Consider the following 14925-nt stretch of genomic DNA (forward strand, 5'->3'; position numbering starts at 1 on the left):
TATCAGAAGTAACTTAAATCGTATCATTTTATTCTCACTCTAATTTTCTCTGGCTGTGTACCAGTGTAGATGCATATGAATCCTTTCATATCAGCAGGTGAAGATAATGCACCCAGAATTTCTGTATTTTTGTTGCCTTCTGTATAAGAGTAGCATGCCTGTTCATCTTGTTTGCTCTTTAACAGGATTGCCTGGCAGTCACTCAAGGTATTTCATTCCCCTGGATATTGGGAGATTGATCAGAAATGTGACAAGCAGGGACACCCCTTCCCAGGAAGTTTATCAGAAATTTTTGAAAGGCAGAAATAGGAGCACATGGAATTTCCATGTTCCTTTTTGTTCCTGTTGTTATTATTAAGACTGGCAATGAGTTGTTTCCCCACTCTTTACGTTTTCATCTAAATTTCATCTTATTTTGCTGTTTTCTTCTTCCACTAACTTCCAAAATGCTGCAGGTGCTCAGGTCAGATCTTATGCTAGCTGAGAGAAAGTTATAAGAGTATATCAAATTAGATTTTTGTCTTCCTTCAAAAAGAATAACTTTCCAAAGTGTTACGTTTAATCAGGAGTCTCCCATTAGTCTTTTTAAGATGTCAGTTTAAAAATCACATCCTTGTGGGAAGTTTTTACCTTTTCAGTATTGGATGTGACATTTAATATATTTCAACTGCAGTAGCTACGACTGTAATGACTGACCTGATCTATAGGTGAGGTGCCTTTGCAAGTTTTTCATAAACACCAGAAGACTGGGAGTGGGGAAAAAAATCTGACTACTGCAAAAAGAGACATGAGCATGTGCAAACTGGTGTAAAGCCAAAACGTGCTTTTCAGTTCCTTTGTTTTTTTTTGCATTTGAAGTAGTGCCTTTTCTAATGGGTGTAATATTGTGTAAAGCCCTGTGCCTTGTTTCTAGCTGTATTCTGGCAACATTTCTCTCTCCTCCTCCCCCCCCCCCCCCCCATTTTGAAAGTACGTACGTGAAACCTTTATAATTTGAACATTTGCTGCAACGGAATAGCTTATAATAGTGTTTTAAACTAAATAGGCCAGTCTCCAGTATTTTGTGGGCGTTCTGGAAAACAGTTGAAAAGACGTCATAGCAGTCAGCGCGGAATGCTATTGGATGACTGGTCACGAATAGTTAAGAATTTGAATGTCTCATCATCTGTGAATCAGGCCTCACGTCTGATTGATGGTAGTGAGCAGTGTTGGCAATCTTCTGGCTCACAAGGGAAGGTAAGTTTTTGATTCATGCTTTTGACTATCTTGCTATGGTACCTCTTTTATTTTCCCTTTGAAAGGATGAAAATTCATTTTGAAACTTGTGTATACTTGTCTATCATGTCCATGTTACAAATAAAATTAATTGAATTATCTAAATATATTTCAGTATAAATATGCTAAATTTTAAGTTGTATTAATCTTAATTTTCCCCCCTCTTATCTGTAACTTCTGTGGTTTCTAAAGAACTAGTAACAAAGCTGTTAAGAGCTTAAATTGACAGATCATCTGACAACAAAATAAAAATTTTATTGCATGTGACCATCTGTCCTTTAGCATTGGATTCGCTTGGAGATTTTCCCAGATGTTCTCGTCCACCGACTGAAGATGGTAGTGGACCCTGCAGATAGCAGCTACATGCCCTCTTTGGTGGTTGTTTCAGGTACATGAATTTACTGTGCTAATAAGAATAAAAAAAATAAAAAATAAAATTATATATATACATATGCACGCACACACATAGATCAAACACTTTTTTTTTTTTTTTTTTGGAGTGTCCAGTTAATATGGTGATATATTTTAAAACAGTATCTGGTTAATAAGTGTCCTTTTTTAAATTTCTGTCACTCTTTTATTCTTTAGGTGGAAGTTCTTTAAATAACCTCATTGAGTTAAAGACCATTAATATTAACCCTACAGACACCACGGTGCCTCTTCTCAGTGATTGTACAGAGGTAGGTAAAAGTTGGGGTATAGACTAATGGTCATGTATACAAACTGGAAAAACCTCTGGCTATGAGGCCCTCTCTACATATTACAGGTATTGCACAATTAACTAGTTAATTGTGCAGTTACCTGGAGACCAGCTACACGTACAAAGTAGCTATCATACAAACAAAAAAAAATTCCAACCAGATATAAAGTTAGACTTTAAAAATGTGTACTAGCTTTATATCTGGTTGCTACTGAACTTTGTTTTGGACACGTAGCAGGGTCTACCATGCGGCTGGGAGCCCTGTCAACTGACAGGGTTCTTGGGTGCAGGGGTGCACCATGCCCAGTGAGAAACTCTAAAGTCCTAGGGATTGTGGCAGCCATGATCCCCAGGGTCAGGGGGTTTCACACAACCAAGCCCTAGGGATCATAGCTGCTGGAACCCCATCCTGAGGGTGCAGGGAACCCCTGGGACCAGAAGATTGTGGCAATCCTGTGGCCTTAAGGGTTTCCCATACCCTTGGGTTGTGGGAGGATTACCCCTGCAGTAATCCTCCACCCTCGGGGATGTGTGGGGTGCCCCCATGGCTGGGAGCCCTTCAACTGGGGTGTATGGGGCTCCTAGCCATAGGAGTCTGCTTCTTACTGATGCAAGGGAGCCTGGAATTGGTCTTCCCTGGACTGGCAATAAGGCTCGATGGGATCTAATGCGCAATCCTATAATTGTGCCTTCTGCCATGCGTGTGTGGATTATGAGTTAGATCCTATTGTACATTTATCTGCATGCGTAGAGAGGGTCTAAGAAGCGTCCCTTTCTGTAGTTTTACATTTATATTTGACTTTTCATACGTGATGTATCCGGTCATTGTAAGCCCTCGGTCTCGGGAGACCACGGAGATTGCTTCTTTGTTGGGTTACTGGATACCACCACAGCATTTTGTGGTACCCGGTAACCTGGGTACTGAATTGTATCCAGTACTCGGGATGTATCCAGTACTTTGGTACTTGGTATGGATTTTGGTATTATGGTAGTCTACATCTACAATGATTAGTCCTGCTGCTGACCTAGTTTTAAGTGATTCAAAGGGTAAGTGTTGCTGAGTTAGTTTTACTAGGCATTAGTGACCACAGTGCAATTGGGTTTGAAATCCATTTAGGAGGGGAGGCAAAGGCTGCTGTGTTAGATTTTCTTAACTTTAAAATGGGAGACTACACCAAAATCAGGAAGCTACTTAGGTGGAAGTTAAAAGGGGCCCCTAAAGAGTTGAGGAATGTACAGGCAGTGTGGGAACTGCTTAAGAGCAGTATATTGGGGACACAAAGCAAACGCATACAATGAATTGAGAAAACCAAAAAAAAGGAAAGCGGACCAAAAGAAAGTCAGCATGGTTTAACAACAGAGTTGCAGAGGCAATAAACAGGAAAAAAGGCTTCTTTCAAGAAGTGCAAGTCAAATCCTAATGAAGGATTAAGAAAATAAATATTGGCAAAGCAAATGTAAAGCTAATAAGACAAGGTATAAGAGAATTTGAGAGAAACTTGTTAGAAACACAAAGTGTAAGAATAAATATGTCTTTTAAGGCTGCTTGTAGAGATTATAAAAACAAAAGATCCCGGTGCTTTACTTTAAACTCTGCACGCTTCTGCACTGAGCCCAGTGTAGCCCAGTTGCACCTGGCTCACCCAATGTTTATATAGATCTGGCACTTTAGTTCTGCTTTATTGGCGCTCTTATCTAATAACTGTTTGACTCGGCTTTAGATAAAAGCTCCAAAAAACCCTGCTGAAGCACCTGATCTATACAGATGCTGTGGAGGTAGGTTGAAGTAATGCATAGCTGCTTCCAGTAAAGTGCAGGTTTGTTTTTTGTTTGTTTTTAAATGTCTGCAAACAGCCTGTATGGATTAGAAGTTGAAAACCTGCCAGCGAGTCAGTTGGGCCTTTGGATGTATGTAAAAGGTTTGCTGAAGGATGACAGGGCCTTTGCTGAAAAGCTAAAGGTATCCTTTGCATCTGTCATCCCTGTGGAAAATGTTAGGGAAATTCCATCACCAGATCCACTCCTCTCTAGGGACAAGTCAGTGGAGCTGATCCAAATTCAGATTTCAGTAGATGATGTTGTAGAGGAAATAGATAAACTAAACAGTAGCATCGCATTCACCCTAGGGTCCTGAAGGAATTCAAATTTGGCAATTGCTGAACTCAAAACCATAGTATGCAAAGTGTCACTAAAAACAGCTTTGGTACCAGAGGACTGGAGAGTTGCCGATATGACTCCCATACTTAAAAAAAAAAAAAAAAGCTCCATGAAGAATGCAAGCCAGTGAGCCTAACTTCTGATTCTGGAAAACTCTTTGAAATTAATAATAATAGTAATAGTAGTTCAGCATGTGGATGAACCTGACGACATGAATTTATCAGAGGGAAATGGTGCCTCACCAACCTACTAGAGGTTTTTATATATTAATAAGCATGTGAATTGGGGTGATCCAGTTGACATATTGTATCTGGATTTCCAAAAAGCCTTTGACAAGCTCTCTCTCCCCCTCCTCCCCCGCCCTCCCCCCCATCAGAGGCTCTTAACTAAATTAGGTGGTCATGGGATTACAGGGAGCATTCACTCATGGGTTAGAAAATGGCATCAAAATAGAAAGTGCAAAGAGTATAAATGGTCAGTTTTCAGAATTGAAAGAAGTGAAAGAAGTGGGACCGTCTAGAGATCTATGTTATGACCCGTACTGTTTTAATATATTTGTAAGTGATCTGCAAAAGCAGGTGTGTAGCAAGGTGGCCAAATTTGCTGATGACAGACTTATTGAAGGTGGTAAAGACCAAAATGGACTATGAGGAGCTACAAAAAAAAATCTGGCATAACTAAGAGACTGGGCAACTAAATGGCAGATGCCATTCAAGTTAGATAAGTGTAAAGTGGTGCACCTGGGCAAAAATAACCTAAACTATACCCGCACAATTATGGGCTCTACACTAAACTGCTACCACGCAGGAAAGAGGTCTGGGAGTCATTGTGGACACTTTGCTAAAAACATCAGCTCAGTGCTTAACAGCTGTCAAAAAAGATAAACAAAATGTTAGTAATTATTAAGAAGGGAATTGTAAATAAAATGGAAAGTAGAATTATGCCTCTTTATAAATTTATGGTGCATCTTCATGTTGAATACTCTTCCCAGTTCTGGTCCCCACACCTCCAAAATGATCAGAAGAGGGCTTCTGGATGAGGAAAGATTAAAGAGGCTGGGCCTATAAAGTTCAGAAAAGAAATGCTTGAGGAGGGAACATGAGGAGGGGGGGTTTACAAAATACTGAATGGTGAAGAGAAAGTAAATAAGGATTTACTATTTACTGTCTCTCAATACAAGAACTAGGGCTCACAAAATGAAACTAATGGGCAGGGATCCTAGTTTTCTCCATTTAAAAATTGCAAGTTCTCTGATTAAAACCCCCAAAATCCATGATTAAAATGAAACACCAGTGTATATATACAAGTTTCATTTGAACACAATGTTTTATTAAGGTATTTACAATTTTAAAGCAATTTGGAAGCCTACTAGTGCCTCAGTCACTATAATAAAATAAAATAAATTCTAAGTACCTGTACATTTTGATATTTGATTTTGGGGTTTTTTTAACATGCAAAATCAGAGCTCCTCCTGCCTCCTTTGCTCATCAGGATGCAGGTCCTGGCTTCTCACTCCTTACCCACAGCCCCCTGGGCCTGCTGATGCCCCCTACCCACCAGGCAGCAGCAAGGAGCACAGCTTGGCACCGGCACCCAAGATGCTATTGGGTGGGAGAGGGCACCTCGTCAGGGCAGTGTTGGGCTTGCAGGGGCAAGTAGCTTACCTGCTTACCTCCACTCTGCCCTTCTATGCTGGCTTCTACTCGCTGGGCTGCAGAGGCCCTGGGGGAGAGCAGCGCAGGGTGGGGAACCTGAGCCTGCAGCAGGCAGCCTGCCACTGTGCACAGGTCTGGGGTGCATGTGCCCCCCATGCCACCCCCAGAAGTGCACACACAGTGGTGGGGAGCCAGCCACACCCCCCACCCTCTGGACGAGCCACCTGTAACTCTCTCCCACTCCCTACCCGGGCCCTGAGGACATGCATTCCAGCCCCGGGCCCCCAGCCCCACATTTGGGCTGGGCAGCAGCCTCGGCCCTGCCCAACTCCCTCCCTCCCTCACTATGGGGTCCCCCCCCACCAGACTTAATTGTGGGAAGCTGCTTTGCAGGCTGCCTGGGGCCCATGTGCATGTGTGAGCACGCACGTGCATGTGGTGCCCTCTGCCTGACTACCCTTCTCCCACTCCCCCCAGCCCCTTGAAGGCTGGAGCTCTGCCAGCCTACAGAGAGCTCTTTGCAGAAGTGGAAAATCCACGTGTTTATTAAAATGAAAAATCCACATTTTTTTTTCTTTTTTTTTGTTTGAAACTGAAAACTTAGATCTCTGTTAATAGGTAATAAATTTAGAACTAACAAAAGGAAGTTCATTTTCACACAGAATGTAATTTAAAATGTGGAACTCATTGCTATCAGATGTTGTGCAAGCTGACAGTTTAACCAGATTCAGAAAAGGGACTGGACAGATTCTTGGAAGAAAGGGGCATAAGTAGCTATTGAGCGCAGGAGTTATGGGATACAGCCTCTGAATCAGAACTTCCTAGACCTTGAAAGCTGCAGGCAGCAAGTGGGAGTGGAATTGTGGGGGGGAAAAACCCTGGTCATACCTAGTTCACTTTCCCTTTCAGCATCTACTCTTGGCCCACTGTATGACAGGATATTGGACGAGATGGACCTATAGTTTGACCTAGTAAATGGCAATTCTTATGTTCTTGTGTTATGTTCTTAAATATTACAGAGTTTCAGCTGATTCCATGTGTCTGATCCATGCAGACAATTGATGTACTAAGTCTGTTGAAGGTTGTATTTGTAAATGCTTATCTCATGGGTGACATGAGTGAAAGCCTTAAACTTAAGTTAAAAGTGTGGGCTACCCTGCAGTTACTGCACAGAGCAAGTCACAACCAGTCATTAGTAGACTGGAGGTTAGATTATCTCCAGAAAGTAAGTCTTAACCAGTATTTTCTTTTAGGTATGCCAGGACCTCTCTACCAGACAAATTGCCACTTAAATAGAGCAGAAAAAATTATGATATTTTGTCAGAGTTTTAAAAAAATAGAACAGAAGAAAGAAATTTTAAAATTATCCTTGTATTTGGTAAATGTATGTAGGACCCAAAAGACTGCACTTTAATCTCTTTCTTTTTAGTATCACAGGTATATTGAAATTGCCATAAAGCAGTGCCGAAGCTCTGGAATTGATTGCAAAATACATGGTCTCAGCATATTGGGACGTATCCGGGCCGAGGATGAAGATTTGGCTGCAGTCCCTTTCCTTGCATCTGATAATGAAGAAGAAGATGATGATAAAGCTAACACTGGGAGGTAGGCAACTGGTTGAAAAACTTACCTTTTTAACCTTAAAATCAAACTGGATGATTGACTGCATCTGATACAAATGAATTATATAATAGACTATGATCATCTTTGTTTCGGCCATTGTTAAAAATGAATCTCTTGCACATGTATATGGTGATAAATTTTCCATAGTTTTTTTGCTTTCCCATGCAGAAAAAGTACTTTGTTATACAAAACTGCTGAAATTTCTATTTATTAGTAATGGCTTTAACTGTTCAGCATCAAGTGTGTACTGCAGAAACCAGCAGTTTTGTGGATTTCCTATTTTTTTTTAAAACTACTGTAATTCTGTGTTCTGTTGGAAAACCTCCGTTACTTTTTACTTTGTAATTGCCAGTGAGAAATAGTGATCTCAGAAAGCCACAATAATTAAGTTATGCTACGGAACTTAATTCCCAAATTGGTTATTGAAATACTGTCTCTCTTGTAGGATAAAAAGTATAGAAAAAGCAAGTTGAGGTTAATGTTATAGCATAGAGGTTGTCTGCCAACTTTCCTTTTTTCTCAATATACCCAGTCTTGTTAGGAAGAAGGCGGCAGGGCTGGAATCAGCAGCTACAATAAGAACCAAAGTTTTTGTTTGGGGGCTGAATGACAAAGATCAATTGGGAGGACTGAAAGGTTCCAAGGTACTGTTCTTGTTGGAAGAGAGTGTATGTGTATGTGTGTCTGTATCCGTGCACTACATTTCCCCCTCCCCTCAACCAAGAAAAAGCAGAACCCAGCACATCCCCTCAAAAGCAAAAAACAAAAAAAAACCAAACCCAACCCCCACACCTTCATAATGAAGAACACAGGTTTCACCTCAGAGTCAAGTCTTTTAAGAGTCTTTATCAGAACCACTTCTGGCTAGATATTTAGTGTTTAGATATTAGTGCTATTCAGCATCTAAATGTCTGATAGATGCATCATGAAAAAGAAGATAAAACAATAATCAACATGTATTTTTTTAAGTTCCCACTTGGTTTTTAGCTTATGATACAATAGTAGTCATTAAACATTTGACAATGTAGTGAATTTGAAAATTCAGTACCAAAAAAGGTACACTTTTCTAAAATGTAAGAGTAAGATTTTTATCAGTCTGTAGAGTTTCACTTAAGACTCTCTAAGACTTTAATAAACTATTTACATGTTATCTGTTCTATGTCGTGTTAATTTGAATAATGATGAATAAAAACAATAATAAGATGAATAATACGATGAATAAAAATGTCAGTTTAGAACTATATTTTACAGGAATATCTATATTTTTTACAATTGGATCATTAGTGTAATAGCTGTCAAAGTGAATATGACTTCTATTTGGATGAAACCCAAGAGAGGCACTGTTACTATGAAAATGGAATAAAAAAAGTAAGGTTCAAACTCAAATCTCTTTAAATGGTAGCTTGTTTTTGCTGCAAGGAAAAACAGCAAAATTCTACTATAAACCCTTAACCTTCCTATCAATCCTCTTAGGAGTTAGTCACAGATTACACATTTGTCCTTAAATATTTTCACTTTTACAGGAATTAAAAGGTTGTTCTAGAAAGTTACTCTAGCCGCATAAGAATAAATACTTATGCTGAAACACCCAATTAAAATATAAAACTTACGTGCTCTAATTAGAAACAAATAAGAAGTGTTTATCCTGATTTTGAAGTGAAGGGGAAACCAGGTTACTTGGTCATTTTTGTTTCTGTGATTATACCTAATCCATGCTGTTAAAGAGCTTTGATTTTTTTTTTTTGTATTAACTGCATTTAGAAGCTTCAAAAGTAGAAGCTTCAAAAGTAAATCCTGTTTGTGCTTGTACGTGCTGACATCTTATTTTTCAACTAGTTTTACTTTTTCATGTGCAGTTGTATTTAATTGTTTCTGACTAACGTTTACTTCGAAAAAATAGCCTTTTTTTTTTTTTTTTAAGAAAAGTCAAAATGTATCTCCTACTTCACCTTTTTGTTATCATGGTGATTTATCTTAATTTGTGTTGTTGACTCAGCCATAGCTTTATGTGCTTGATCATTTTTAGCCACTCAGTTACTAATATAAAGTGTCCAGGTACTGATGAGTGTGAAAGAAAAAATGTAATTAATTTGAACTAGCCACTAGTTAAACTGGATTATCTAGTTCATCGCCTCAGAGCTGCACTTCAAATAATTGCTTCTTTCACAAGGAAAGAGGGTAATGATTTATGTAATAAACTATTTCTTCTCTATCTACTCTAGATAAAGGTTCCTTCATTCTCTGAAACCCTCTCTGCCTTGAATGTAGTACAGGTAGCTGGTGGATCTAAAAGCCTTTTTGCAGGTAGGATAATTATATGCAAGATTCAAAATTAAAATGTAGACAACTATTTTCAAAGAAGAGAAACATGTTCAGTTGTACCTATCTTATATTAATGAGGTTTTAAATACTTTTTCATTCTAGTGACTGTAGAGGGTAAAGTATATGCTTGTGGAGAAGCCACTAATGGAAGACTGGGTTTGGGCATATCTAGTGGGACTGTGCCTATTCCCCGCCAAATTACAGCTCTCAGTAACTACGTAGTGAAGAAGGTGGCTGTTCACTCAGGTACTGACTCTTGATATTCCCCTTAGGTTCTTAAACATTATGCACCAAGGCATAAAAACAGAAGCTGTTTGAAGACTCTCATATGCTCTGTGTATGTGGCAGATGCAGAATACTCAATGATCCTTTACTGCAGGAATAAATTAATTAAATTCTGTGCTTGTACGTGGGTGGGGGGGGGCGGGGGGCAACAGAGATTATCTTAACATTATTTTGAAAGTTAAACTTGTTGGAATAAATTTAACTTGTCATGGTTAGTGTTCTCAATTCTCTTAAGTTTAAACTTGATCCTCTTAAGTTTGCTAAAATACAGTCTTTCAGTTGATTGAAAAGAGTAAATCAAGTGACCTTTTCTGTTTCTGTTATGGGGAAAATGTTCAGTTTTGATGTCTTTAAAAAGTTCCATAAAATATACTTTGGTCTGCTTCCTTTTGACTAGATCATATTGAAATTACTGCTGCTTAAGGTACCCAGATAAAGAGTTTTAGGAAGTAGAGCAGGGCTATCCAACTTAGTGGCAGGGGACCCCGTGCAGGCCACAGGCTCTTCAGGTCACTCTTCTACTGCACTAAGCACCCTGGGGCTCCTCCCCCTGCTTGTACTTTGTGCATAGGTGCAGATGCCTGAACCCTACCATCAGTTCCCTGGCTATGGGCTTTTATACTGGTACCCCATGCTATGGGGTTTCCTGGCACTGTGGGCAAGGTCATGCTGCTCAGCCCTGCCCACTGTGGTTGGGCAGAAAGCAAAAGCCTGAGGGAAGGGGAGCCTGGAACCTGTAGCTACTGCTGCTGCAGCTAGGGAAGTGGTGGCTGGGTGGGAGCCTAGGGGCTACACACTGACCCCTTGGTCCATGGCCCTCCAGTTGAACACGGCTCTAATGTAGAGGATTAAATTATAGCAGTACAAGGATGTTTGATTTCATTGGGTTTTGCCTGACTTGTGCTACTTTCCTATCTTAACCACGTTCTAGTCTTTATTGATGGAGGACAAAACAGTAATATTGTTTGAAATTTATGGTTTAAACTCTTGCAGGTGGTCGGCATGCTATGGCTCTAACTGTTGATGGGAAGGTATTTTCGTGGGGCGAAGGAGATGATGGGAAACTTGGCCACTTCAGTAGAATGTAAGGATGGAACTTGTATTAGCATTTTAAAGTCAGAAAAAGTATCAAATATGATACTAGAATGTATTTAACAGTATTTTAATGTAAGTATTTTACTTAGGTTTTTATATAGCCTTTCATATCAATCTGTATTGCAGAAGTTGTCTCGTACATTTTGTAGGGGTTTAAAAGAGATATTTAAGTTAGAAGTAAAGTAAAGGGAACGTACTTTTAAAACCCCCCCAATTATTTCAAGAACAAAGTCTATAATTGGCTGTTTCTGTATATCAATGTAGAAAGGTCATGAGATGCCTGTGAAATGATTTGGTTGCCAGTACGGTAGGGAGGATTGGTGAGGTACCTGACAACCTCTATTAAGGTTCCATTCCATTTTTTTTGGATGTTGCTCGCACTCTCCCCTGCCATCAACAGGGCTGTAGGTTTTTTAAGCAAGCCAGCTCCTTAAAAAGATTTTTTTTAGATAGTTGATGAACCAAATAAAGCCAGAGGTGCTTTATCCTATGGTGGGTAAGTTCACCCTATCTAGCTGAGCTCTCCATTAAGTCAAACCCTTTCTTTAAGGCAGTATATCATCCTCACATTAGTAGTTGAAATACCTTCAGTTCAGCTGGGTGTCATCAACTGTATGAAGCGTCTTGAGGTTCCACAGGAAAGATGTTAAAGAATGTAGGACAGGGTACTTGGATACTACAATATGGAGTAATTTAGAAATGCTTATAAATAAAAATGCTATACCATTAATCTGGATTCAGTATTGATACTGTATATAAATGTTTTGTGATTGAGAATGAATTATAAATCTGAATATTTGCTAGATCAGTCAAGCTAAATTACTTGCATTAAATCAGCAGACAAGGGTTTTTAGGTAGATGTGATATCTTTCATTAGACCAACTAAATAGTTGGAAAAAACTGTTCTTTGCAATCTTTTGAGCACAAACACCCTCTTCAAGCATAGGGAGAGTCTGGAATTTTTATGGAAGTGAAATCAGCAATTGCTATGTATGTGTTGGAACAAAACTACTCGTGGTATTGGTATTAACAACATAGGTCATGCAATCTATTTAAGTAACTATTTCATTAGCTTTTATAGAGAAGTAATTGAGTGATGCCTTGAATATTGTCTAAATAGTGTCACCTTTTTATTTTGACATATGGCACACTTTTTGAGCTTGGTGGTAGATCTTTTTTTCTTGCAAGTTCTATAAAAGCTGATATTTTATCCTTTAGAAAGGAAGAAGGTTTAGCCTCAGTCTTTGCCACACACACATTAAATATTTAAACATAACCAATAGGAAATTCTTCATAAGTTAATAGTTCTGAGGAGTATTCAAAGGTTTCATAGAATAGGTTCAGGCATCTGCACCTATGCACAAAATAATATAGTAACAACCTCAAATATTGAGTGAATCTCACTAATGGATACAACTCCAAAAGTGTGGATGACTAAGAGGATAATAGGCCAGGGAAGAAGAGTTAGATCAGTGCTGTTATATAATTTAGAGGTAGATTTAGTAGTACACTTGTTCTGTTTTACAATATTTTACTGAAAGGGAAAATTAGGAGATATTCTTAGCTTTAGTGTGAACATTGTTGAAGAGGTAAGTTTTCAAAAGGACCTATCTAAGTTCATAACAATAAGGTTTTTTTTCTAATATATAGACAGTATTTATTATTAAACCTAGTCAAATTGAAACCATTCCATGAATTCAGTGAGTAGAGTTAAATTCACTAAACAGAAGGAAGTCTACTTTCTCTGGCAAAATCTGTCATGTAATCTGCAAATATATGCATTTAATACTGTACCAGAAACCTGACAATGAGGGTGTTGGATGCATTTAAAGGTAGCTGAAATTTTGAAACTTGCCCTTTTTGAAAGGGCTCCAAGCAGGTTCCCATGACCATACCCTAATGCCTATCTTAATTTATTCCCCTTGTGAAGGAGTAGATCTAGAAGACTGGTGCTCAACCTTTTGGACCTCCAGGCTGTGCAAGTGGTATGGGGCAGGTCTACCTGCTGGATTGGACCCTGGGTCCCAGGAACGGGCCTGCGTACCCAGATATGGACCTTGGTGCCCCCCACCTGGGCTTGCATACTGAGATTGGGGTCCTCGGACCCTGAGCTACCCTTGCCTGGCAGCCTGTGCAGGGATCGAGGCCCTGGGACCCTGTGCCAGCTTCAGCAAGCTTTGCAGGTTGAGATCAGGGCTCCAGGGGACTGTGCTGCATCCCTAGTTCCTCATCTCAGAATCAGACGCTGGGGTCTTGCGTTGCCTCTGCCTTGCCTCGTGTGGGGATCAGGCTCTGGGGCTCATGCTGCCTTTGCCAGGCTCTTTGCCCTGGGATCAGGCTTTGGGTCCCACATGCCAGGATTAAGCCTCGAGTGCCAGATCTAATATGCAGGGACATGGCCCAGGACTCTTCCCATGGACCTGCAGTCCAGATGGCAAGACACTAGCAGCTGAATCTGGCCCAGGGGCTGAAGGTTGATCACCCCTGGTCTATGATGAGAATGGCACTTTTTTCCTTCAATACCTGGGCCTTTGCATTGCAGGCTGGAGGCACTCTTCAGAAATCGCTCCACGTGGGTGAAAGCAGAATTTTCATTTTTCACGTTTTAATTGACTCGCATTTTAATTGTTTTAATTAACTTCACTTTCTGATTTTGTCTTATCAGATCACTGCAATGCCAGTGGTGCAAAGTATTTCTTAAAAATAAACTTCTAATTAAATTATGTAAATAATAAACTTACTTGGCTTTTAAAAGTTTGGTTTTTGTTAAATCTTTATTTGGGCCTAAACAGAGCGTGTTAACATAATTTAAGTTAATTATGGAAAAAATAATTTAAAATGTAATGTTAATCTCTAGATATTGATGTTACATCAAGTTATACTTTCTGACATTTGATTATTATATTGTCCAGAGATTTATGGGGTATTGCTTTTTCACAAAAAAAGATAACACGTTATTTTGTTCTTTGTCTTTAGGAACTGTGACAAACCAAGATTGATAGAAGCACTGAAAACTAAACGTATCCGTGATATTGCTTGTGGTAGTTCTCACAGTGCTGCTATTACGTCCAGTGGAGAATTGTACACATGGGGTCTCGGAGAATATGGAAGGCTTGGGCATGGAGACAACGCTACACAACTCAAACCTAAGATGGTAAAGCTGTGTTATCTGTCTTTGATAATGTGTGTATATCTATACGGAGTAGAGTATATAATAACCAGAGGAAAAAAGCTAAAAATTGCAAAATTTTCACATGTAAAGGCATTGTTTCATAATGGGCTAAACAGTGTTTTCAGGTTGGATATGAAAAAAAAATTACAAATATTTTAAACTGAGTGAAACTTCAGGATATGGTTATTTTTTGAGACCAGCTTGTTTATTACCTGTATATTTTAGGTTAAAGTGCTCCTTGGTCACAGAGTCATTCAGGTTGCTTGTGGAAGCAGAGATGCTCAGACACTGGCCTTAACAGATGAAGGTAGGAAAAATTTGCTTTGGAAACTTTACAGCACATAGAAATACCATGACCATGAGCTAACATGTGGTTTGGTATTCGTTAGGCTTGGTGTTTTCCTGGGGAGATGGTGATTTTGGAAAACTCGGCCGAGGAGGAAGTGAAGGATGCAACATTCCTCAGAACATTGAGAGACTAAATGGCCAGGGTGTTTGTCAGATTGAGTGTGGAGCTCAGTTCTCTTTGGCGCTTACAAAGTCTGGAGTGGTGTGGACCTGGTATGTCGTTTGCTAAGAAATATTTATTAAAAGTTTAAGTGCCTGACTTGGATTCATTGCTACCAACTGGCTTATTTTGC

At 39.5% G+C, this 14925-nt stretch overlaps 1 protein-coding gene across 4 annotated transcripts in view; it reads left to right on the plus strand.

The window, feature by feature from the left end:
* The window catches only part of HERC2 (HECT and RLD domain containing E3 ubiquitin protein ligase 2), a 194051-nt gene that overhangs the window by 132844 nt on the left and 46282 nt on the right, over window positions 1-14925 (plus strand). For all 4 annotated transcript variants that reach the window (XM_059720957.1, XM_059720960.1, XM_059720959.1 and 1 more), the window contains 11 exons: window positions 1046-1236; window positions 1558-1663; window positions 1864-1955; window positions 7217-7392; window positions 7943-8054; window positions 9633-9714; window positions 9835-9978; window positions 11011-11101; window positions 14089-14266; window positions 14510-14591; window positions 14674-14845. In XM_059720957.1, the coding sequence (XP_059576940.1) occupies window positions 1046-1236; window positions 1558-1663; window positions 1864-1955; window positions 7217-7392; window positions 7943-8054; window positions 9633-9714; window positions 9835-9978; window positions 11011-11101; window positions 14089-14266; window positions 14510-14591; window positions 14674-14845 (1426 nt within the window). The remainder of the gene's footprint in view (window positions 1-1045; window positions 1237-1557; window positions 1664-1863; window positions 1956-7216; window positions 7393-7942; window positions 8055-9632; window positions 9715-9834; window positions 9979-11010; window positions 11102-14088; window positions 14267-14509; window positions 14592-14673; window positions 14846-14925) is intronic.

Source organism: Alligator mississippiensis, chromosome 1 (genome assembly GCF_030867095.1).
Source record: "Alligator mississippiensis isolate rAllMis1 chromosome 1, rAllMis1, whole genome shotgun sequence".
In the NCBI taxonomy this organism is placed as follows: domain Eukaryota; kingdom Metazoa; phylum Chordata; order Crocodylia; family Alligatoridae; genus Alligator; species Alligator mississippiensis.